This window comes from Panthera tigris, chromosome B4, assembly GCF_018350195.1.
Source record: "Panthera tigris isolate Pti1 chromosome B4, P.tigris_Pti1_mat1.1, whole genome shotgun sequence".
In the NCBI taxonomy this organism is placed as follows: Eukaryota; Metazoa; Chordata; class Mammalia; order Carnivora; family Felidae; genus Panthera; species Panthera tigris.
In genome coordinates, this window is record NC_056666.1 from 89144335 (window position 1) to 89171227 (window position 26893).

At 42.7% G+C, this 26893-nt stretch overlaps 1 protein-coding gene across 1 annotated transcript in view; it reads right to left on the reverse strand.

The window, feature by feature from the left end:
- Positions 1 to 3452: 3452 nt before the first annotated feature.
- GNS (glucosamine (N-acetyl)-6-sulfatase) overlaps positions 3453 to 26893 on the reverse strand; it is a 55200-nt gene continuing 31759 nt past the window's right edge. Inside the window, exons 11-14 of the mRNA XM_007082215.3 lie at positions 11894 to 12001; positions 10855 to 10965; positions 8910 to 9070; positions 3453 to 6163 (exon numbers count right to left, since the gene is read on the reverse strand). Of these exons, the coding sequence (XP_007082277.1) occupies positions 6085 to 6163; positions 8910 to 9070; positions 10855 to 10965; positions 11894 to 12001 (459 nt within the window). The 3' untranslated portion in view covers positions 3453 to 6084. The remainder of the gene's footprint in view (positions 6164 to 8909; positions 9071 to 10854; positions 10966 to 11893; positions 12002 to 26893) is intronic.

Genomic DNA, 26893 nt, shown 5'->3' on the forward strand with positions numbered 1-26893 from the left:
GGGCATTTGCAGGAGGCTTTAGATCCTCTCCACACAGACCTAACCATAGGACTGCTTGGGTGCCTTCATGATGTGGCAGCAGGCTTCCTCCAGAACCACTGGAGGGCAAGGGGAAGTGGTCACGTCTTTTATGATCCAGGTCCTGAAGTCACACAGTGTCACATACATCCCATCTCCCATCCTGCTGGTCACGTGGGCCAACCCCAATGCGTCGTGGAAAGATACTACACAAGGTCGTTAGGAACCATCTTGGCTGCTGGCTTACCACAGCCATTCTGCAATAGCTACGTGAGGTGTGAAGAGAGGAGCTCCGTTTTGACTTCTTTTCCAAAAGCCATGCTGTGGGATGGGATTAAGAAACCACCTGCACAGTAGCGACACCTCCTTGTCTTAGTCTGAAACTCGTTTCCCTGTAAATACAGGTATCAGGGACAAGTTTCCTCTTTTTTGCAGTCTGTTATTTGCTTTATGTATTTAGATGCTTCTATGTTGGGTGCATAAATGTAGAAATGTTTAGAAACACATCCTCTTGTTGGCTTGACCCTTTTATCATTATGTAATGCCCTATTTTGTTTATTAGACAAAATAGACTTGGAAACAAAGTATGCATATAGCTGCCCCTGCTTTTGTAGAGTTTGGGTAGGGGAGTTGGGGGGAGAAAGAGAGAGAGGGAGGGAGGGAGAGGGAGAGAGAATCCCAAGCAGGCGCCATGCTCAGCAAGGAGCCCAAAACCAGGCACTTTTGGTTGTGTTTGTATAGAGCATCTTTTTTCATCCATTCACTTTCAGTCTGTCTGTATCCTTACAGCTGAAGTGAGTCCCTTGTAGGCAGCATGTAGATGGGTCTTGTGTTTTATTTTTAATTGTTTAAATGTTTATATTTGAGAGAGCACAAGTGGAAGAGGGTTGGACAGGGAGACACAGAATCTGAAGGAGGCTCCAGGCTCTGGCAGCCCAGAGCCTGAAACGGGGCTCAAACCCACGATCTGTGAGGTCATGACCTGAGCCAAAGTCATGTTAACTGAGCCACCCAGGCATCCGTTTTGTTCTTTAAATCCACTTAGCTGTTGTGTGTCTTGTGAATGGAGAATTTAGTTCATATTTAAAGTAGTTATTGGTAGGTATGTACTTACTGCTATTAAAATCTTTTTTATCTTTATTATCATTTGTTAATTATTTTCTGGCTGTTTTATAGCTGTTTCTTTTTGCTTTCTTCCTTGGTTGTTTGATGACTTTCTGTAGTGGGATGTGTACATACTTTTGGTTTTTGCCTTGTGGTTACCATGAGGCTTATAAAGAACTTATACCAGTCTATTTTAAATTGATAGGTTGAACACATTTTTGCCCCCCCCCCAACTTTTTAATGTTTTTGAGGTCACATTTTATTTTGGTGCATCCCTTAATTGTACTTTTTTTTTTTTTTTTTACTACCTTTGCCTTTTAACCTTACACTAGCTTTATGAAATTAATCTACATTTACTATATATTTACTTTTGCCAATCTATATACTGTCCTAGAATAGACAGGACATAGAATATTCAGGAATAGAATAATTCCACTTCATAACCAAGCTCACTACCAGGCAGCGAGTAGGCACTCAGATGTAAAATGGAGGAGGGAAAAATCCTTCTTAGATCAGAGACAGCCAAGTTGGCTTTGAAGCCAGAACTTCTTTGAAATCCTGATTCTTTAATTAGCTATGTGACCTTGGATAAATTCAGCTGAAGGAAAAAAACTTACTCTGCAGATGTGCTTTATTATGATAAGTACTAATTATAAGCATCCTTTGTATCTATCCTGTCAGCATCAGTCAGACTTGCAGGTTATGGGAATATTTGTGGACCTCGGTTCTCCTGGGCAGAAGGTGGTCATGGAAGTTTCCTCTGAAAGATGAAGTGTTAGAATGCTTGTGCTCTATGCTAGTCTAGAAGCAGGCACCCATGTCCCACATCTAAAGCTCTTCTGTGGGAATTCCTAGCCCTTCTGTAGGGGCCTTAGCTTGGGGCCTTTGGGTTCTCTGAGTCTGCTGTTCCCACAGCAGACTTAAAGGTACACCCGTGACCAGCCTTTCAAGCCCATTGCTAATGGAGGAAGAAAATGAAACAAAGATGAATTCTGTAGGGAGTTTGGTTCTACAGGGCAGGGTAGTCTCCTTGGGAGGTGAGCTAAGGTAGAAAAATGATCTGGTATAGTCTGTACTTAGCCTTACTTTGTACCAATAAATGTTTTCTTTTTTGTTGGCCTCACCTTTTGATACAAATTACATTTTTATAATTTAGCCAAGCATTAGGAAAGCATATAGAAATACACTTTTATTTGGACATTTTTTTTTTTTTTTTAAGATTTTTAGTAATTGCTACATCCAACATGGGGCTCATACAACCCTGAGATCAAGAGTTGCATACTCCGTCAACGGAACCAGCCAGGCGCCCTTCAAACTACTTTCTGTATAGTGATCTGGCAAGTTTACGGATGTCCTCTAACATCTTTTCTACTTGGTTTTCATAATTTTTAAAAAATGTTTGAAAGCACATGCACAAATGGGGGAGGGGCAGAGAGAGAACACCAAATAGGCTCTGTGCTGTCAGCACAGAGCTCAACACGGGGCTTGATGTCACGAACCGTGAGATCATGACCTGAGCTTAAATCAAGTCAGAGGCTCCACCAACTGAGCCACCCAGGTGCCCCAGGTTTTTATGATTTGTAAGATAGGAGGCAACCTACTAGGTCTGGGGTTGGCAAATCCTGGCCAGTTTTGGGAAGTAAAATTTTCTCAGAACAGAGTCACTCATACATTTAAGTATTGAGTAGTTACTTTTTTGTGTTACAGCACTGGTTAAGTAGTTATGACAGAGACCTCCCTTTAAGTGAATGTTTGTCAACACCTGTATAAAGTCCTTAATGGGGCGCCTGGGTGGCACAATTAAGCATCTGACTTGGCTCAGGTCATGAGCTCACGGTTTGTGAGTTCGAGACCCTCGTGGGGCTCTGTGCTGATAGCTCAGAGGCTGGAGCCTGCAGCTTGCTTTGGAATCTGTGTCTCCCTCTCTCTGTCCCTCCCCGACGAGTGCTCTGTCTCTGTCAAAAATGAATGTAAAAAAAAAAAAAGTCCTTCTTTGTTTAGGGCAGTGGATCACATGACTGGACATCAAGGGAAAGTACCCTGGAAATTAAGCTTAGTTTTATCTAATTTAAAGCCTGCCAAGATTTTTTTTTCCTGCAAAGCCGTAAATGCACAAAGACTTTTTTCATTTAGGGGTGCTCGTTCAGGGGTACTGGTCAGCAGATCACATGTAAAAACAGCTTTCGAGGTAGAGACTACAGCACCTAGAGAGGAAACGGCTCATTCTCCAGTCCTAGGTGAGTGATGACAACATTAACCAGCATGACAAAGAAAAAAACTCTTGTCAAAATTACTTGTGGACTAAAACAAAGGACACATTTCCCACTAGAACAGAAATAAATTTTAATTCATTGAAAAGTGCAGCAGTGAACAGGGTCTTTGGAAGGGCACTTTCTAAGTCAGGTGACTCGAGATGACACAAAGCCACGGCAGAATAACTTCTGGGAACAGAAGATGCAAACGCAGGAATTCACAACACTCAGTGTGGGACCCAAGTGGTGGTGTAAGTAGAAAACCCAAATATTCCCACCTAGGTCACTGGTGGATCAGAAGTACCCTTTGCTTCCTCTTAATAAGGACCCTGGAGAAATCCTTCTTTAGTGCTTTAAAGTACTAATATTTAATTTAGATGGTAAAAATAAATTTAAGAATGTTTCTCACAGATGAGGCTATGACTTCCATGGCTACTGTTACGATTTTGTACAAAAACAGTATCGTGAATTAAAAACGTACTTTGTAACAGTACCATTGGTCAAATTCAGAGATACTCAAAAAGGGGTTCCCCACTTTGTATTTAAGGGAGACCTCTGTAATAGGAAATTTTGTAAGGCAGAATCTCGATTCATTCCTATGGCCTTGGATCCCTCCTAAGGGTTAGTTTTCTACTCTGAAGGGTACCAACCAGTCCAGACCTGGCCTTCTTTAAAAGAGAAAATAATCAAAATTCAAATTCATACAATTAAGAGAGAAACAAGCCAAACCTCTTGCAGTGGGTTCCTTGTACATATACATTCTGAAAAGTTCAGTGCATTTTGTTGTCTGCTAGGCTATATAAACTGAGGCCTCTTCACAAAAGATGATTTTAGCACAGATCCAGAATGAAGCCAGTCTAAGAGAAAGTGAAATTATAGGCCACTCCAAGGTTAGTGGGAAGTGTACCACATATAGGAGAGGTACACAGGGAGGGCACCTGATCCCCCCACCCAAACAGAAATCGCTGAATGTAAGAACAGTGTGGCAGGGACACTATGGGCAGCTGACTTGTGTTGCTCTTACAACTTTACCTGCTCTCAGGAACCAGCAACCTAAAATTGAATAACAGGACATCACAATATAAGACCTGGTAAGTATTGGTGTCTTTTTATTCGGGAATAACTATGGTCAACTTTCATTAAGGTAGAAGTTGACTGATTAATGTTAAGAATCAAAGTGTAGAATAAAGCTAATACCCATATTTAACAGTGTAGTTTGCTTTTAGTTACAAAATATTTAGAATTTCTTTCCCTAAAACATTCACAGCAGAGGTGTTCTTTCACTTGCCTCTTTCACCTCTAAATACCACCACAGTTACTGGGATTGCATGAGGTAAAGGAATAAACCCAATGGCTATTAACCCAACATGGCTCTCTAGAGTTGATAGAGAAGTTGTTTACAGCCATGTCTTACAAAGTGCTTAAAGCTCAACCTAAGACCTTACATAAAGCTAAAATCACTAATGCCTGAGTTGAACAGGTTATAAACCACAGCTCTTCCTCTTCCCCCTGCTGTCCCACCACAGATAACTTTCTTGTGAAGAAAACAGTAGAAACGGGATTGGTCTTTGAGCCCAGAAACATACAAATGTAGGTGTTCTATACAGGAAACCTCAACAAGGTCTGGCTTTGCCAGGGGGAACAGTGAATGCGGCTCAAATTATGCAAGACTCCAAACCCTCCAGAAGAACTTCTCTAAAAGGGAACAAGGTAGGGTAAAGCAATTGGAACTTTGTAAAAACTGTAACAAATGAACACAATGTCCACAAAATGCAGAGAGTCAAAATTGAAACCCAGGCTCCCTGCTAGACAGGCACTTACTAAATCCCAACAATAGCCCTTCAACCTGTCCACCCAAGAGCCCCGTCTATAGAAGGTAGAAGGCCCTCAGAAAATGCAACCTTCACCAACCCTTGGAAGTTCTTTTCCTCTACTGAGAAATATTAGGATAGGATACCTAAGCCATTTTGTTTTTGGGATCTCAGAGGAGTAATTATCAGGAGAAGAAACATTCCCTTGATACCTCTGTTGACTGGTACTCCATGTGGTTAGCAGCCACCAGGAAGTCCACGGCTTTCACTTTTAGAACTACCTCGAATTATTAGCCTGTACCAAAAACTGTTCTATTTAAGTGTAGCATCAGCCAGAATGCATAAAAAGTAACAACAACAAAAAAACCAAAACAACACGAACGTGCTTGGCTGACAGGTTTTGAACTTGTGACCTTATCACATTGTGATGGGTATTATACACACTGTATTTCTACTAATCTGAAAATGGCGGTACTTGTTCTTGCTCTGATGATTCAGCTCTGAGGGTTATTCTTCAAGCCATGTGATGTTGGTATTTTTGATAGTGAAGTGGTTAAGCTGTAAACCACCCCTCTGCCCCCAAGCAAGTAATTCAGACTATGACCACATGGGGAATAATCAAGAACTGTGACCCCAGGACAGAAAGGGTGTGGGTGAGGACAAAGACCTCAGGAGCATTGGTTATTAGGTGAATGAAGGGACAGCCATTCCTGACGTGTGGGCGGAGTTCACAGTTTAACACATTGCACAAGGAAGTCAGCTGATTGGGTTGCTTTTTCAAACAGGACTTAGAGCCAGTCCAGAAACTCTTCAAGGCGTGGTCTTGAGGACTAGCTACAGAAACCTACTACAATCACTTCATCAGACAGAGGTGTGCTGGGACCCAACTGCAGAGGTCGCTACAGAGGATGTTTTGAAAACCTTCGAGTCCTGACACTGCCATGATTGTTGAACATGAGACGAGGGTCAAACCTGTATCTGAGGAGGAAAAAAAGAAAAAGGATGTTACATCAACTCCAGTTAGCCGCCATGTTCCTCATTCAGAATGTTCGGTGGAAAGGATGGCAGGAAGGAAGATAAAAGGAACAATTAAGTCCCCAGAAAGGAATCTCGTGGCAAAGTATGTAGTACAAAACAGAAGAACTTACTAATTAAGAGCATTCCCATCACAAGCAAGCAAGCACAAAATGATGTAAAATAATCTTGAGAGGCATTAGGAGGAGACAAGATTTGAGCTGGTTTTTGAGGGGGAGGAGGACTCCCTAAGGTGTAAAGTAACTAATGGCAGAGGCTAGCCCCTGTCGGAGCCTGACCAGCAGCTTCAGAGCCCTTCCTTCTCTCACAGTTCACACAGACCAGCAGGCAAGAGCACAGGTGTGCACCTCAGACAGACGTTTCCGTCTGGCTCATTATGAACTCAGGTAAGTCGTTAACCTCTCTAGCTACCAATAAAATCGTAAGGGAATTCAATTCACGTAATATGTCTGGCACATAATATCAGTCGGCCCAGTGTCACGTTACCAGTCAGCATTTACTTTCCCCTGGGTGGTAAAACTAAAGAGGGTAGTTTGCAAAGACATTTTACACAGGCAGGCTAGAAATAATGTTATATTTTCCTTTTACCTGCAATCTTTAGGGATAAACTCATTCTTACTTAGCATTATTTTAGAACAAGGGCAGGCCATACAGTCCCTGTCCTAACTATGTCTCAACTCTGTTGCTGTATGTAAATGAATGTGGCTATTTGCAAAGGGTGGTGGCTGGATTGGGCCTGAGGACCTAGTCTGCTGACCTCCATTTTCAGAGAGTGTATAAGCCTAAATGTTTGGTGGGAAGGAATATGCTATTGATAAGGAATTTAAAAAGTTTAAATAGCTGGGGCTGACATTAGTAAAGCCAGCATCTAGAGTCTTGGTTATAAGCTTCTTAGAATGTGAACAAGACAATTAAATTACAGTTACAAAACAAAGCCTGCCTGGGAGTCAGATCTTGCCTATCAGTCCTAACAGGGTGACCCTTGGGCACATTTACCTCTGGGCTCTAAAGACTATATGGAAATTCTATGGTTAAGTCCTAACACTTACGGGCTGATGCTCAGAAGACCGAAGGAATCTGCCGTATTGGCCAACCAGCTGCCAGCACAGCAGGTCCACGCTCCAGAAGCAGCACGGTCAGGGACTGTTTGGCCAAACACCGTACTTCAAGAGGTGTTAAGTCCTGACTCTCCATTCAAGATTTAAATAGAGGATGGGACACCTGGGTGGTTCAGTCGGTTAAGCATCCGAGTTCGGCTCGGGTCATGATCTCATGGTTCGTGGGTTGGAGCCTGCTTCAGATGCTGTGTTTCCCTCTCTCTTTGCCCACCTCCCACTTGTGCTCGCTCTCAAAAATAAACATTAAAAGATAAAAGATTAAATCCATCATCTAAGTTCATAAGTCATCCAGAGACTGCTATAAACATCTGAAGTTATTTTTTACCAAGATTTTACTTTTTTTTTTTTTTCCAGTTATCTCTATACCCAACATGGGGCTTGAACTCATGACCCCAATATGAAGAGTTACATGCTCTACCTCCTAAGCCAGCCAGGTGCCCCTAGACATCTAATTTGATTTGATAAAACATTCTGAGCACAGTTGTTGGAAACTGCAAAATCAGCATGTGTCAACTAAAAGTTTTGTGCCTTTTACTTTAGAGACTGAACTTCCTTCCTGCTTCAAGGAACTGGTTGTAAGTGAGGATGCATTTCACTATCTTGCAGAAGAGCTCCTGACCGACATGGATTTAGAATTTACAAGTGTGTATACCGTATTTACAAGCAAAAGTATTACATTTCTTTCATCAGAAGTCTATTATCCAGTATCTCTACTCATTCACATATATTACTCTCTAATGTGTACTGAAAATATTTCACAGAAGGCTGGCTAAATAATTAAGTTACTACTCAAATTACTCCTTTCCATCAGCTTAGGACATCAATCTCCCATTTCTCCTACAATCAATGTAAGAACTAAAATAATCCTTTCCTGGTGAAAATTCAACTTTAAATTTCATAATCTTAAACCCAAAATGACAGGTTTCTTGCTACATGCAGCTGAAATGCATGGTGTGCTGAGACCCCACGTCACTGGTGAAGGGTAACTGTTCCAGAGGAATGAGTGGGAGGGACAGAGCCCGCTTAGTAGGTGATAACCTTTTCTGCCTTCATATTATATATTTAAACATTTGAAGTCTGTACCTTCTAATTTATTTTGTGTGTTCAGCCTACTAAGTTTACTGGCAAGCATTCAAGTTCCTCTAATCAGGGTTTCTGAGAAATGAAATGAAGGCATAACCTCTTGGAGGCGCTAGGGAGACAGGTAGCAGGTGGTCAGCTCACTTTAAAGAAACTCCATCTGTCACCAGTGCAATCAAGTGGGTACCATGAAAAGAGTCACAGGAGGAAGGGGAGGAAGAAGAGCCCCATGTGGCAGGGAGTAGGGCTAGGCCTCCAGCTAAAGCAGCTACTGGCACCACAGAGCAGAAGTTTCAAAGGGCTCATTTCCCCAGCACAACAGGCAAATGCACTAACACACAGTACTCCTACTACAAAGCAGAAGAACAAGAAACACAGCTTAGCTCAAAGCCAAAAGGACCCCTCAGGCTTCCTCTGCCTTCAAGCACACACGACTGCCACCGACAGCTTGACAAAGCCTGACAAAGCCATCGAAGAAAATGGGAACTTACCCCGGGTCAAAAACACCTGGAGTGCGACAGGTTGGTCCAGAACAGGACTGTAACATCATTAGCCGGTAGTTCATTTTCCCCAAAAGCTCTGGGTCTATACTTTTAGCAATGTTTGTGATTTGGTCTGGGTCTGCAGTCAGGTTGTAGACTTCCACAAACACCTACAAGAATGACGATGGAGGAAAGAGAAGAGCAAGCATTATATTTGAAATATTCCTCATGTGAGTTTTTTAAAAAATGTTTACTTTTCAGAGAGAGAGCGAGCGTGAGCGGGGGAGGGGCAGAGACAGAGGAACATACAGAATCCGAAGCAGGCTCCAGGCTCTGAGCTGTGAGCGCAGAGCCCGATGAGGGGGCCTGAACTCACTGAAAAGTGAGCTCTCAAACAGTGAGATCATGACCTGAGCTGAAGTTGGACGCTTAACTGACCGACCCACCCAGGTGCCCCTCGTGTGAATTATTTCTAAGTGGGAAGGGAAGAGCAGCGCCCAGGAGAACATTTTCTGGTCTCAAGATCCTAAAAGAGCCCATGGGTATACATGAGACTATGTTAAAATGCTTCAGGTCTGTGGCCCATGCTGGAGAGGAGCCTCTGGCACACCCTGGGGCTTCAAGCAGAGGCAGGAGGGGACATTTATGACCTTATGTAATAAAAGCAGAACAGAAGGGAGGACCCTCAAAGAGCGAGTCTCAGAAACTAGACTTAACAGTAATATTGTCATAGAAGTGAGAGTTGACATTTGAAGGTTTCTGCCTTAGAACTGTTAAGATTCAAATGAGAACAGATCTGAAAGTACAGTCACTCGTGCTGTACAGATGCTAAAGTTTCCTGTTTTAAAAGCAGTGTTGGATGTCTTCCCAAGTGGGGAAGGATCTAACCCTATTGTTTCTAACATTAGCTCTATTTAATATCACCATCCCCCCCACTCTGTACTGTGTTCTCCTAAGTGGAGTTAAGTGATAGGCTAGGAAGATGACAGATAAACATCATGGGGGAAGGAGAAACAAGAATGGGCTTTGGACAATAGGCAACAGAGCTTATTTCAAAGTGCTCGGGAGCTACAAATGGTGAGCAAGTCCATTTCTGAGAAACACAATGAGCCTCGGCTCCCCGTGGCAAGATGTGGGATGCCAGATGAGGCAGGTGAGCACAGGCAGATAGAGTGTGAAAGCACAAGGGACTGCAGTGCAGGAGATCCTCAGACAACCCACACTGATCTGTGCTGGCTAAAAACCACCTTGCCTTTTTTTTTTTAAATGTTTTTATTTTGAAAGAGAGACAGAGTGCAAGCAGGGGAGAGGCAGAGTGAGAGGGAGACACAGAATCTGAGGCAGGTCCCGGCTCTCAGCACAGAGCCTGAGTCAGGCGGGGCTCAAATCCACAAACTGCGAGGTCGTGACCGGACCAAAGTCAGACACTTAACTGACTGAGCTACCCAGGTGCCCCTAAAAGCCACCTTCTTATGAGGATGGAAACTCCTGGTCCTGCCCCCCACTGCTCATCTATTTAAATGAGCAGCTCTGGACTGTGCTGTTGTGGGGACAGAAGTTTCTGAACAAGCTGGCTGCCAGTAAGCCTTCTAGGAAATGTCCCAAACTCCTTACAGCTCCACAGAAGTCGAGGTGTCTTACTCTGACCCCAAACTATCAGAGAAACAAACAGACCAGGCATGCAACAATCTGAAAAAGTGGACTGTGCATTTAAAGGGTGTTTGGGTGGTGGTAGGCGTGGAGAGAATCCCATCCGGAAAGATCACAGTTACAGAGGCGCAGTATGGCCTCGTGGATTCCATGTTCTTCACTGAAGGAAGCCTGAATGGAAGTACAGATAAGAAACCTATCTTCCCCGGGGAACATCCTTGGACTTGCTCTTCTGCTACCAGGTCCAGCCAACAAAGCACTGGCACGAGACACAAGGGGGTGGGGGAAGTGGGGACCTTCTTACCTCCTGGTCGTCAAACTCACAATACTGTAAATTCCACTGTGTTGACATGGTCCTCACACAGGCATAGGTGTTATTGTAAGCATCTTCACAGACACAGTCTGGGAAGCATTGCTGTAGGGAGATTTAAAGAGTTAAACGAAAACAGTTCTTCTAATACGTAACACCAGCCTACAGGGGCAACCAAGTTGGCTCAAGCCAGACCTACAACTAGACCGAAATCAGGCAACCTTCCATGGAGAAGCAAATCAATAGATATGGGGCTTTGTTTCTTTTGGCCAACCTAAGGAACATGTGTTGGTGGTAGTTCTGTTCGTACTCTTGCCATCCCTGTCTGCTAATCTCCTGCCGAGAATTCGTGGTAGTGAGCGACTGGAAAATGGGTGGGACAGATGGTAAGGAGACAGAATCAATCTCCTGTGAGTCGTGTCTATGGTATATTAAAGAACGCTCGCCCTAAACACTTGGATAAAAAGGCTAAATGAGCTTTGTGGAACCAGTTGCAGGTAAGTTATTTTTTCATGTTTTCCTTACCAACTTCTGGTCGGTTCTTCACTACATCCTTACACGTTGGTATTAGGCTTCTATCTAGAGTTGACTCTCCTATTTCCCACTCTCCAAAGTGAAGCCAACGTGCTCTTACCACCTCCGTCACCAGCCTGACCGCCACCAATGCAAGACACTTATGATGGCAGTTACACAGAACTGTGGCAACCCCACTTCTCTACTGAGTGCCACTGATAGATAGCTTCCCTAATAAAAAAAATGGTACTGCTATTGGGAAGAGGTATAGATAAGAATATGGGCAGATACATGCACTTGTTATAAAAACGGCAAGAATTCAAGGAGCACATTCTGCCAATAGATCAGAAGCATCATTTTCAGGACTACTGAATTTACTTTTCATCTACTAATCTCCACAGCCAAGTGACAAAGTCCAGTGAAAGAGGAGCAAGACTCAGATTTGGGGTTTTAGTACCTGACATGTCTGAACCAATGCCTTGCTATGCTATTGGTAAGAAAACCATCTAAGCCAACTCACAGATACTCCGGGACTCAGGGAAGGACATGTTGGGTCGGTGACATTACGGCCTTCTCCTTGATACTCCACCAAGACATCAGACCGCCACGTCAGATTACTGGCACCTCTCTGGAAGGAAGAACAAAAATGGTTTCTGTGAGGCATACAGAATGTGATAAGGATCACAAAGTTTTATTCTATTACTTCAGGGGACACGGGAGTCAAAGCTGGTTGGACTGTGCGTTCGGCACCTAAAGAGAATGACAAAAACTAATGCAGATGAAGGCTTCTGAGTATCATGTTTGGTATTTACAGAGCCCTTCCAAGTGATGGTCAAATACTTTGAGCATTTAGTAGTTACTTCCCAAGACTACTTCTGAGAAGCAGGTCAGGAATGGAAACTATAAACGATATCTAAGAATTCTTAACTCATCTGAAGAAATTTACAGGCTAATACACACAAGGACAAAAATTAAACACAGCTTATGCGTTGAGGACTATAACAGGTTCAAAATTCTTCTTGGTTAGAATGTTGATACCATACGTAAATGAACTCATTTAGTCTTCACTGCACATCCGTGGAGTGAAAGGAAAGAAGCACCAGCATTTGAAGTAGGAGTGCTGAAGACAGGCTCACACATGGTGAAAGGAGGAAGGCGACAGAAGTAAAAAGTTCTGGATCAAAAGGATAACAGGAGTACTGGAAGGAAGAACATGGGGTAGTAAGGTTTCCCCAAATCCAGCTTTCAGACAAGGGTGGCAACCACATAGAAAACGGCATGGACAGAAAGCTGCCCACTTGTTCTGTAAACAGCAGCAGGTGGTGGGAAGCAGCGGGAGGCTCTTAAGCAGGGAAGTAACACAATCAAGGCTGTCCTTTAGAAAAGCCATCCCAGTAGCAGAGTCTAGAGATGGGGTGGAGAGATGGAGCTAGGGAGATCAGGTTAGAATGTGCTCTTAAGATGGTCTTCAGCCTTACTAATCAAAGTCTGCTTTGCGGTATTAAAGAGGAGACAGCAGGCCCAGAATGGAGTCACTTGTGCTAAACCCTACATCAACAAACCTAGACTTAATACTTACCCAAACCAGTTGAGTGTCAACCCTCCAGGAATGTAACCTTTATTTAACCAGTCAACTTGAAATTACTTGGTTAGTACTAGGAGGTAATCTGCCCGATGGGTCTTTCTGTTCTCCTCAGGAGGGTGACCACGCATGAAACGATGCATTCTTTGTTAATAATTTCCTTCAGCTGCCTTTCTGCCTTAAAAAAACCCTTTCCTTTTCTACACCTCTCCAGAGTGCCCTTCTATTGTAGAGAACTTGCTACGTGATTCATGAATCACTGAATAAATTTTTAACAGACTGGGTAGTAGGTGCCAGGAGCTGAAGCAAACTTCTGACAGCATTTAGGGACCATGAAAGCCACAGGCGTGATAATCACAAATCCATTTTTGAGTTCATGATCTTTTCGCCATTTCTGAGGGCTGAGGGTCTGACTTAAGCTCCTGGTCTAACTGGCTCTCTAGTCCAGGGCTCAGCTGGTCACCTTGAGACAGCAGAATGTTCCATTCAGAACCTAACTCCCCAGCCCTTGGTTCAATCTGCAGTTCCCCAGTTATCTGCAATCTCTTTCCAGTCCATAATCCCCATTTACTGGAGTTTACTGGTTGAGTCCATGCTGGGAATCGCTGGTGGTACATACGGCCTTCTCTTGGCCAGTCTGCAGTAAACATTTCGTGGTTCCTGCTGTTATGTTAAGGTGTGTGTTTGTCGTCTTTTGTGTAGATAAAAACTATTGCTAATGAGGATCTTTGAAGCCAAATAGCCTGAAAAATTGGTGGACACGAGTATTTTAGAGCGCTTGCCACCTCAAGAAGACTCCTGTGATAGGATAAACCGGTCATGGTATGGGTTGGATGGACAGGTGGTCACCCACCAACTTCTATCCAATGAGCTACATTGTAAAACACCAACCCCCAACCCAGTGGTACATCCCGTGTAGGTATTTAGACTGGCTCAGAGAAATCCAAAGCCTTAGCTAAGGGGCATCTTAAACTCTAAGTCAAGTGTACCACCTTCTGGCACATGTGCTTATTTTATATCTAACAACTATGGTACCTGAGGTAATATCTACAACAATAGCAAAATCTTCCTAAAAACAACCCAGAGCCCAGGCTTAAAATGGCCCTTATGTGGACAAGTAGAGAAGATCACTCATTTAAGAAACATACCTGACTCTGCCACACCTGGCTGGCAGCCTCAGCCAGCACCAGAACCTTTCCCCAGTGACCTCTTGCCACGCCACACCCAGTGGGCTGCCTTGTCTGGCACTCGAGCTCCCCATGAGCGCCCCTGCCCTAGTGCCCGCAACAGCTACAGCTGGACTTTGTAGACAGCAGCACCCGAAGGCTGCCCTGCCCACAGCCAGCTGCACCAGAGAACTGCCTTGCACACCAGTGAGTTAACATAAACTGCAGGCCAGTCATAACAGGAGGGTGCATGCAGCCCATGCAGGGGACATCCCCAGGGCACATGGCCTGGGTGACCAGGGGAGTTGGCACTACTGGGCCCCAGAGGATACCTCTGGCATAAAGCCACTTCTTCAAGACTGGGAGATATAACTGATCTACTTAATAGAACAAATACGTGGAAACAGAAAGGCAAAGTGAGACAAAGGAGTATGTTCCAAAGAAAAGAACAAGACAAAATCTTAGAAAAAGAAATAAAGAAGATGGAGGTAAACAATCTACCAGAGAAAGAGCTGATGGTCATAAAGATGCTCACCAAAGTAGGGAGAAGAATGGATGAACAATGAGAACTTCAGAACTTCAGACAGAAAATATAATCAAGAACCAATCAGAGCTGAAGAATACACTAAATGAAATGAAAAAAAAAATATATATATATACACTAGAGAAGATTAGATCAGGAACAAGACTATGATGCCTCCTGCCACTTTTATTCAACATAGGGTTGGAAGTCCTAGCCACATCAGATAAGCAAAAGGAAAGACATCCAAATTAGAAGAGAAGTAAAACTGTCTCTATTTACAGGCAACAGGATATAGAAAACTCTAAAGACTCCACCAAGAAAGTATTATAATAAATGAATTCATTCAAGTTGCTGGATACAAAATTAATACACGTTAATCTGTTCATTAATAATGAACTGTAAGAAAGAAAAATTAAGAAAATACCATTTACAATTGCATCAAAAAGAATTAAACACCTAGGAATAAATTTAACCAAGGAGGTGAAAGATCTATACTCTGAAAACTAAGACAATGATGAAAGAAATCGAAGATGACCCAAATAAATGCATTCCCAGAGGAATCCATAGATTCAGTGCAGTCCCTACCAAAATACCAACAGCATTTTACAAGAATAAATAGTCCTAAAATTGTATGGAACCACAAAAGACCCCAAATGGCCAAAGCAATGTTGAGAAAGAACAAAGCTAGAGGTATTACACTCCCTGATTTCCAACTATATTACAAAGCTACAGTAATCAATACAGCATTGTACTGGCACAAAAACAGACACATAGATCAATGGCACAGGACAGTCCAGAAATAAACCCATGCTTGTACAGTCAATATTTGACAAAGGAGGCAAGAATATACAATAAGAAAAAGATGGTCTCTTTAATATATGGTCTGGGAAACCTGGACACTACATGCCAAAGAATAAACTGGAGCACTTTCTTACACCATATATACAAAAATATACTCAAAATTGATCAAAGACTTAAATGTTAGACCAGAAGTCATAAAACAGCTACCAAAAAACATAGGAATATTTTTTTTGGATTGGTCTCCTTAGGTAAGGGCAAGAAGGCAAAAATAAAATTAAAAATTGGGCAGGGGAGCCTCGGTAGCTTAGTTAGTTTTAAATGTCCAACCCTTGGTTTCAGCTCGAGTCATGTCTGACAGTTCGTCAGAGCCCCTCTGCGCTGACAGCATGCAGCCTGCTTGGGATTCTCTTTCCCTCTGACTCTGCTCCTCCCTTGCTTGTGCTCGTGCTCTTTCAAAATAAATAAACTGAAAGAAATGGGCAGAGGGCTTGAACAGACACTTCTGCAAAGACAACAAACAGATGGCCAACAGATGCATGAAAGATGCTCACATCACTCATCATTGGAAAATTCAAGTGAAAACCACAATGAGATACCACACACTCATCAGAATGGCTAATATTCAAAAGATAAGAAGTAACAAGTATTGGTGAGGATGTGTAGAAAAGGGAACCTTCATGCACTGTCAGTGGAAATGTAAAATGGCACAGCTACTATGGAAAACAGAACTACTCTAGGACCCAGTAATCCCACTTCAGGGTATTTAGGTGAAGAAAATGAAAAGACCAATTTGAAAAGATATATGCACCCCTATGTTCACTGCAGTATTTGCAACAGCCAAGATATGAAAGCAACCTAACTGTTCATGGACAGATGAAGCTTATATACGTATATACATACATACATACATATATTTATATAAAATAAACTACGACTCAGCCACAAAAAAAGAATGAAATCTTGCCATTTAAGACAACACGGGAAGACCTAGAGGGTATTATGCCAAGTGAAATAAGTCAGAGAAAGACAAATACCATATAATTTCACTGATATGTAGAATCTAAAACAAAACAAAAACAAAACAAAAAAACCCAAATGAGCAAAACAGAAATGGACCCAAAGATACAGAGAACAGTTTGGTGGTTGTAAGAGGCGAGGAGATTAAAAGGTACCAACTACAGGCTATTAAATAAGACACAGAGTGCTCGCTTTGGCAGCACATGTACAAGACCCAGAAATGCAATGTACGGCATAGGAAATATAACTTAATAACTTTGGTGACAGAAGACAGCTAGATGAATTGTGGTGATCACTTTGTATTATATATAAATGTCGAACACCTAAAACTAATATAATATTGTACCTCAACTATACTTCAATTAAAAAAAAAAAAAAAGAGATGTACTTGAAAGGGTTCCTGAATTAAATGAAAATGGGATACCTATTTTAATTGATATGTAGGTTTCCAAAAGGCTTCAAAATTCCAAAACAGCCTCACTGAAAGATTCATTTCAAAAGGTCAAGGAAAAATTAAAGACAAAGGTACCTAAAATAAAAGACGTCACAAATGACCTGACTCCCACACTATCCTTCTTTACAATAGTACTCTTGTTTTACTAATTCTGTCAAAACTGCCTTTCCACTCTGAAGAGATTTAAAAGTTACCTTTTAAAATAAACCTACCTGCGGTTGCAAGTGATCCTTCTCAGATCTATTTCATTCCTTGGTCAAAGACCAGACTAAGTGCCATAGCTAAAGAATTTCCTAAAGCCAGGGAAGAGCCCAAAGTTTTTTTTTTGAAGAGTTTAGAATCCTTACCAGGGCCTATGACCCCAGGCTGCTATATTTATCAGCTTCCACGTATGTTGGCAGGACCTTGTGAAGGCCAAAAATGGATGCAGGAAGTAGAATGGCATAATCCCAAGGACGATGATATTCAGGGTCCTAGGTCACCAGCATAGCTCTCTTAAGGACCATAAAGAGCTGGAAATATACCAACTGATATTTTTTTAAATGCTTATTTATTTTGAGAGACAGAGTGCACATGCATGAGCAGGGGAGGGGCAGAGAGAGAGAGGGAGAGAGAGAATCCCAAGTAGGTCCCACACTGTCACCGCAGAGCCTGACTTGGGGTTCATTCTCACGAACTGTGAGATCATGACCTGAGCCGAAATCAATAGTCAGCTGCTAAACGGTCTGAACAACCCAGGTGCCCTCACCAACTGATATTTTAAAAGCCATTCCTAGAGTCTTCCCTGCCTGCACTAGTTGGTCTATTCATCAACTATGAAAATAAAAGATGAATCCATAGCAGAGTCGGAAGTCTGTTTGGAAATGTTCTTCTATGGCACTTCTGACTCCGTACAATCTGCTCAAGCTGCCCTATTTGTAAATGGATTATTTCCTGAGATTCGTGGGTTAATAAAAAGACAGGATGAGAGGCCACTGGCCTGACTGAACTTGTGACCATAGCCAAACACTTTGAGAGGACTTTGGACCAAAATCATAAACAGAAGTCTGCCAAACCAATGGCCTTTACTGGGTCTTCCATATCATACCCTCCTAGAAGTGCATCATCAAATGGCTGGTCCGGGGGCCATTATCTCACTTGTAATTAACTACGAAACTTTAGAGAAACTGTCCTGAAAGCTCCTACACAAATTCCTCAATGCTCCCAAGGGAGAGCTCCCATGTGGGGCCCTTCCCAAAACCGACAGGGAAACTCCTACCAGTAATACCCTTGAACATCCAAGGGGAAACTAAAATTAATGAAGTATACTTTGCTAAATTCTATAGCTACCGAGGCTATGCTATTTTTTAATTTTTAAAAAAAAATTTTAAATTTATTTTTTTTAATGTTTATTATTTTTTGAGAGACAGAGACAGAGGGTGAGTGGGGGAGGGGCAGAGAGAGAGGGAAACACAGAATCCCAAGCAGGCTCCAGGCTCTGAGCTGTCAGCACAAAGCCTGACACGGGCTCGAACCCACAAACCTCGAGATTATGACCTGAGCCAGTCAGATGCTCAACTGACTGAGCCACCCAGGTGCCCCTACACTTTCTACTTTAAACCCCACTCTCATAGGACATCAAATTCCTCAGAGTGAAAAGAAAGTTTATATACTAGGGGTATCTAATCAAGTTTAGACAGAATTTCTACCTCAAACCAGGACAAACGACTTTGCGACCTTTTACTAAAAAGCCTTCTTTTTGGCTCTGTGATATAGCCACAATGTATTAGGTAGAGACCTCCTTTCTAAATTTAAAGGGCCAATAAGTTTTGCTTCTAATAAGACCTCACCCTACAATTTCCTGACCAACCTGAACCTGATCTTCCATTGATATAAATGAGGAAGACTTCCAACAAAAATCCCCTATTTTAACTGAGATGCCTGAAAATCTGTGGGCCACTTCTAATTCTGACATTGGGAGGATAACAAGTGCAGAGCCTACAGAAATTCACAGATAGGACTAAACCTATTCTTATGTTGCCCCAATATCCATTAAAGCATTAGGCTATCCAAGGCCTCACACCTTGCCCAGGGGTTAATCATTCCCTGTTCCAGCCCCTGCAACAGGCAGATTTTGCCAGTCTGGAAACCCAACGGGAGAGGATGGTGACTTGTCCAGGACTTGAGAGCTATTAACAAGTTTTCCCCATTTCCCAGTTGTCCCAAATTCAAATACCTAAGTTTTACCAGACTCAAATGGTTTGCTGTTATACACCTGTTCAGCCTTTTCCAGCATCTCTGTGAACTCCAGCAGCCAATATCCATTTGCTTTTACTTGGAACAATCAATAATACACCTGGATAGTCAGGCCTCAAGGATTCATTGAGGTCCCTTATTTCCCCCATGTATTCCACCAAGATTTCATCCTCCACCAGTTCCTGGGAAATCGATCCTTTTACAATATGCAGACCATCTCTTTCTATGCTTGTTTACCAAAGAGGTCTCCATAAAGAGTTCCACGGACTTGCTGTAGCAGTTAGGTGAAAAGGGACATAAAGTCTCTGAGGAAAAAATCTCATTTCTAGACGTTGTTGATTACCCTAGGTCATAATCTAAGCACGAAAGGAATCCAGTTATCTCCAGAAAGGATTAAGCTAAGCATAGCTTTGTGGATTTCTAACCTAGCTGGCTACTACACATTACGGGTTCCTAATTTTTCTCTGTTGGCTTCCCCACTCTATGAATTTACCGAGACATCAGTCCCTGAACCCCTTGAATGGGAAGATAAACATGAACGGGCCTTTTTAAGACTAAAATAAGCACTAGAAGAACCGCCCACCCTAGAGATACCAAACCAACCAAACCAAAACCCTTACGTCTTATTTGTGTGTGAAAGAGATCATCAAGCACAAGAAATGCTGATGCAAGAAGAAGGCAATAAATACAGGCCTGTTACAGCATACAGCTCGACTCCCCTGCTAGAGCCTGTGCAGCCACCGTAAGGCTCCAGATCCAGCAGCAGTTAGAAGCCTTGGTGAATTTAACCTTAGGAAATGACATTTCTTTACACACCCCAAACACAGCTTAAAGCCTTTGTAATTCCAAAAGGATTCACACTTCCAACACTTTTCTGCAAGCAGACTAACTTCCTAGGAACTCTTTCGACTCCTACCCCCTCATCTGCATCGTAACTGTCAGGACATTCTTAATCCTGCTCCATTTACTGCCCCTGCCTGAGCAAGGGAGCCCGGGACTGTGGGGTAGTAATGTCCCATTCTGTGACACTGCGTCCTGATTTACAAGACATCCATCCCCCTTTTGACTAATCCTGAGTAGTTTTATTTATTGATGGGTCACACTATAAATACGAGAAAGGGAACTTCCAAGCAGGTTATGCTGTTAATCTCCCACAAGCTCACTCGGCCCAATAAGCAGAGCTCTATTCTATGCCCCCACCTCAGCATGCAAATTCCTGAAAGGTAGAATTGTTACACTGAGAGCCAGTAGGCCCATGATTTGGGGATGTTCTGGAGACATAGGGGTTTTCTTATGTCCACTGGGACCCCAATCAAAAATGGGCAAGTAAACTCCTTACTGCCATTCTTTTACCCTCTGAAACTGCTGTCATCAAAACTGAGGCTCTCACTAAAAAGATTGAACCTGAGTATCAGGGAAATACCCTAGCTGGCTTTCATGCAAAGGTAGCAGCAACAGAACTTGTACAGGTTGTGGCACATGTGGATCAAGTCTATTCTGCTTCTACAAAAAATGACATCTTGTTGCCAGAAGTTTGCCATGTGGGGCAAAGGGTGAGGTCTCATCCTTGCAACGTGGCAACATTCTGTTCCCGAGACAGAGAAATTAAGATTGGAAGACAATGGTTGTAAACTTAATAAACGACTGGGGTTACCGGAAAATCAAGACCTTTCTTCCTCGCTCCCTGGCAAATCCCATTTTGTGGCTTTTGCATTCCTTCACCAACCATGGTGCATTTAAGATGACGCAAATTATAAAAAACATCGGTGGTGAAACTTCTTTAAAGAACTATAAATGTCTGACCTATCAGGACCATAATCCTGAAAAAACTATTTTTGTTCTCAGAGAACTCAAACCTCCTCTTTCCAGACCCTCTGCAGAAATGCAACTGAATTTCATTCATTTTTCACCTAGCATGGGTTATATTTTCTTGTATGTATGTCTTCCAGATAGGTTGAAGCCTTGCCCTGCTGCAAAGCTGATGCCCTTATAGCAGCAGAAAGACTGTTAGAAAACTTGTTTTCCACTTCGAGTATACCTTCTGTAATCACCAGTGATTGAGTCACCCACTTCAATGGGCAAATCATACAAGCATTAATGAAAGCTTTGCAAACCTCTTGAAATGATCACTGTCCCAATCACCCTCGATTATATCAGGCAAGACTGAGAGAACGAATGGGATCCTCAAACTTACAAATCTCTAAACTTGCTGAAAAACTGGACTCCTTTGACCTAAGGCATCGCTTCTGGCCTTGACGACTATTCATAGCACCCACTTTGGGAAACGAACTCATTCTACTACATGAGACAGTTACTGGTAGACCAATGTCTATTGGTATACAACTTTCTGTTGATGCCTTGTTTCAAGCTAGCCTGACATGATATTGTAAGTCTTTAACATCTTTTGCTAAAGCCTATTATCAATAGGTTAATGAAGCTTTCCTGGATCCCAATTCAAGGATCCTGTCGGTCACAGTCTTAGAGCCTGGTGAATAAATGTCCTGGAAACATCATAAGAAAACAGCCTTCAAGCCCCACTGGAAAGGTCCTCCCCAAGTGGTTACTGATCACTAACACTGCTGCAAAACTAGAAGGCACTGAGCCTTGGGTATACACCTCACAGCTTAAGAAGGCTCCACCTGACATCTGGTCATATACAGACACTGGAAACCTCCAAATCAAACTGATGAGGAAGACAAGCAAATGACATCAAAGTAGACTGCTTCCCCCTGGACCAAGACTTCATACTTTTAACCGAACATGAAATTTTTTTACCTTCCCCTCTTTTCCTTTACTCTTGTCTTGGCCCATAAAAATAACATGCTTGATCCGTTATTTCTCAGGGAAGTGCTAAGGAAGGTAACCTTTCAGACTGCTGGATTTGTCATCAAAGATTCTGATCTACCCATGATGCTAGAGATCCTCTGGTGTCCCCTGTGACCAATTTCTCTTCTATTCCCAATGTTACTACAAACCATGATCGAGCCCCCCACCCCACCCCTTCAAGAAGCCTTTTACCAAGTTCGACTCTTAGAGCTAGAACATCCTCTGCCTTGTTTCACATTTCTCCATTTACGACTGTTATGTGCCGGATTCAGACCCAAGTATTTATGTAAATTTTAGTACACTTGCTCCCTCACGTTCTCATGATTATGTAGGTCAGACCTGTCCCTTTTCACGGAAATATCTCACCAGCAGCACCCACCTCTGCAAGGCATTTAGAATGACTATTTCAGGCTGGGAGATTTTCTTTCCCTATGTGCTAAAAACCTAACTGTCCCCTGTTTGAACAGGTACACACAGCAAATCCTGTGAATGATCCATTAACACTACCACTTAAACAGAGATGATCTGTGCCCTGATCCAGTCTGTCTTTGTGGTGGTTTTCACTCTCCTTGGGCCTATGAATGCTGAGAGAGCTGGCACACAGCCGGGCAATGTCTTAGATTATCTAACTGTGCCCTTGACTTTCCACAGTGAACTAAGACACCTCACTGGTTGACTCTCTTGGATTTATACATCAAGTTAGAAAGAAATTACCAGGAGACATTCATGACTCAGAAATCACCTCCTTTGGGGCGCCTGGGTGGCTCAGTCGGTTAAGCGTCTGACTTCAGTTCAGGTCACGATCTCATGGTCCGTGAGTTCGAGCCCTGCATCGGGCTCTGTGCTGACCGCTCAGAGCCTGGAGCCTGCTTCGGATTCTGTGTCTCCCCCTCTCTCTGCCCCTCCCCTGCTTGTGTTTGGTCTCTCTCTCTCTCAAAAAATAAACGTTTAAAAAAAAAAAAAGATTATGAACCTGAAGTTGTGGCTTGTGAATATCACAGAGATTAAGCAAAAGATGTCATGACCTATGAATACCACACAAAGGATGGACAAAAGCTGCGAGAACTATAGAGCAGTATCTGAGAACAACACTAATGCCTTAAATTCTTATCACTCTCAGTTAAGCTGACAGTCTGATCAAAAAGGGGTAACTGTTAAGAAGAAAAAAAAAAAAGAGAGACAACAGGACGCTTGGGTGGCTCAGTCGGTTAAGCGTCCAACTTTGGCTCAGGTCATGATCTCTCGGCTTGTGAGTTCGAGCCCCGCGTCAGGCTCTATGCTGACAGCTCAGAGCCTGGTGCCTGCTTCGGATTCTGTCTCCTTCTCTCTCTGTTCCTCCCCCGCTCACACTCTCTGTCTCAAAAATAAAGATTAAAATATATATACATATACATATATACACATATTTAAAAAGAGACAACAGTTCTCTCAAAAATAAAGATTAAAAAATTTTTAAAAAATTAAAAAAAAGAGACAACAGGCCCAAAATGGAGTCACTTGTGCTAAACTCCACGTCAGCAAACCAAGACTTAATACCTAATCACAGCCCCCCCTCCCCCCTACCTTGTACTTGTAACCAGTCAACCTGGAATTATCTGGTCAGTACTAGTGAGGTAATCTGCCCACTGGGCCCTTCCATTCCCCTTAGGAGGGCTACCATGCCTGAAATGATGCATTCTTCGCTAACGACTTTTTTCTGCCCTCTTTCTGCCTTTAAAAACCTTTGCTTTTTTATAGCTTGGTGGAGCTCCTTTCTATTACCAGATGAGCCACTGCCCAAGTAATAAATCACTGAATGAAGCCAATTTGATCTTTACCTTTACTCAGCTGAATTTTTAACAGCAGTCTATCAGTAACACCTGGGAGCTTGTTAGAAATGCACAATCTTGGGCCCTACTCTACCCTTAATGAGCCATGGTCTGTATTTCAGTAAGATCCACTGGTGATTCATATGCACAGTAAAACTTGAGAAGCACACTCTGAAACAGTGGTTCTCAGGGTGTGTTCCCCAGCAGCATTAGCATCAGGTGGGGACTTACTGCAAATGCAAGTTCTTCATTCCTAGTTGGGGCGGGAAACCATTCCCGATGAATGCAAGTGTGAAAACTGCTGCTCTAAGGACTTCAGCGCACCCACTTAACCTGCTGACCACAGTGGGAAGGACTGGTAGCCTGTTCAAGGCCTCGGAACGCCACAGCTGCCTGGAAAGGGGGATGCACAGACAGGAACGCGTCTACTAACCCACTATCCTATAATGAAGCCTGAACAATCCCACACAGGTTAAGGTCTCAGAAATCGTTAAGTCACAGGATTTCAGAAGCCATCAACTCCTCTGCAGGTACCCACTCTACCAACTCTCAGCTGTGGAAGCTGGGAGTCAGGGGAATACCTTATCTGTCAAACTCGAGTGGACTTTAAAACCCCACACTTGTGCATCATTAATATGCAGACGAGAAAAGAGTATCTGAGAAGTCTACATCAGTTGTCTCAAAATTTTGCTGAATATTAAAATCACAAGGAGAGCTTTAAAAATCCCAACAGCCAGGTTATATCACAGGTCAATCAACCATAATCTTGGGGATGGGACCCAAGCAAAAGTAAGTAGTGCCCCCCTCATCTGTGGAGGGTACATTCTAAGATCCTCCCCCATCATGGATGCCAGAAACTGTGGATAGTACCGGACCTTATAGATACTGTTTACTCCTATTACATACATACCTATGATAAAATATAATTTATAAAAAAGGCACAGTGAGACTAACAATAACAACAGAACAAATACAATATACTGTAATATGAGTTATGTGAATGTGGTGTCTCTCTCTTGAAATATCTATTGTACTGTACTTATCCTTCTTGGAATAAAATACCCACGTGATGAGATGAACTGAGGGGGATGACACAGGCATTGTGACATAACATTAGGCTACTACTGATCTTCTAATAACACATCAGGAGGAAGATCATTTGCTTCCAGACTGTGGCTGACCATGGGTAACTGAAACCGTGGAAGGTGAAACCACAGATAAGGGGTGACTACTGTATTTTAGTCTCCAGGTGATACTAATGGTCTGGAAGCGTCATTAAACATTTCTGTCAAAGGCCAGATACTATTTAGGGTCTGTGGTTATATAGTTTCTGCTGCAGCTACTTGATTTTGCTGTTGTACAGGAAAGCAGGCCTAGAAAATACATACATGGATGAACGTGGCTGTATTCTAATATAACACTATCTATGGAAGATGGGGGTGGGCTAAATTTGGCTCACAGGGGTGTGCCAACCTCCCATCTCTAGCAGCACCATCCAGAATTTTCTGACTGAAATGTACTGTATCTGTGCTGTTCAACAGTCTGGCTAGTGACACATAGGAACTGAATCCTCGCTTTATTCCTGTGACCTTAAATAGCCGCATGCAGCCAGCAGCTCCTGAATCGGGGCAGGCTAGGGCTGCGAGCTGCTCTGCGACCTTCATACACCAGCGGTCTCACCCGAGTAACTTCCAAAACAAAACAGGAACAAGGAGAAGGGTGGAATCCTAAGCAGTGCTTCCACAAGAATGCAGAGAAATTAACGACAGCGGACACTCCAACAACACAGGGGTTAAGGGCACTGACACCCTGCACAGTTGAAGATCTGCGTGTAACTGTTGGCTCTTTAAAAACTCAACTACTGATGGCCTACTATTGGCCGGAAGCCTTACTAACAACAAAGTCAATTAACATGCTTTATATACCTATTATATGATGTGTTCTTACAGTAAAGCTAGAGAAAAGAAAATATTAAAATCGCGAGGAAGAGAATATATACATTTATGGTACTGTATTTCTCGCATCGTAAGCTTGTCATCTGTTTACGAGATGATCTGTCAGCACCTTAAGGGATATAACACACTGTACACGTAACACATATTGGTAACACTAGACATGAAAAAAGAAAAAACGAGGGTCGCCTCCGTGCCTCAGTTGGTTAAGCGTCTGACTCGATATCAGCTTGGGTCATGATCTCCTGGTTCATGAGATGGAGCCCTGCATCAGGCTCTGCGCTGGCAGCACGGAGTCTGCTTGGGATTCTCTCTCTTCCTCTCTCCCTGCCCCTCCCCAGCTCGCTCTCTCTCAAAATAAACTTAGAAGTTTTAACAACAATGAAAAAATGTGAAAAAAAAAACCCTCCTATTTACGGGTATAACGATTCATGCATTGGCAACATGTAATGTGGCTGCTTTATGGTGACCTAGTATAGCTGACACGAACGCTTCACAGTAGCCTAGCTTAATGGAAGATTATATAACTTTTATGCCCAAAATTTATGGTACACAGTATTACAGGCATATTCATAACACAGCATTGAAAACATGGTTACATTAAAAAACTCTTACAGTGGTGACAGGCTGACACCCAGTTTCTCCAATTTTGAGAGAGGCACACGGCATGGTAACGTTATTCTTTGAAAGCACAAATGGCAAGAAAACACATTAATTTTACTTTAAATATCACTCACCTTATGCCTATGTAAGGATAGGCCATCCATGTCTGTAGAAGCCTTGTACACAACATTCCACACAGTAAATACTTAAGTGATGCTGTTGATACATTTCTTACTTACAGTTACTAGATTTTTACACAAAGACAAAAACCTACACAAGTTTAACATCTGGCATGATGACTATTTTAAGGACAGAGGATCATCATAAATGTCTTCATCCCAGCATCTTGTTGAGTAGGCTGAGGAGGAGGAAGGGAGAGGCCAGTCTTGCTGTCTCCACACTGGAGGAGGTAGAAGGGGAGGCAGGTGCACTCAGTATAACTTTATGAAATACAGTGTAATTTTTGTCTTTTTTGCCATTTCTCTAAAACCGTTTCCATATGGTACCAATCCTTCTTCCACTGTTTACGTTAGCTTCAGTGCCTATATCATGG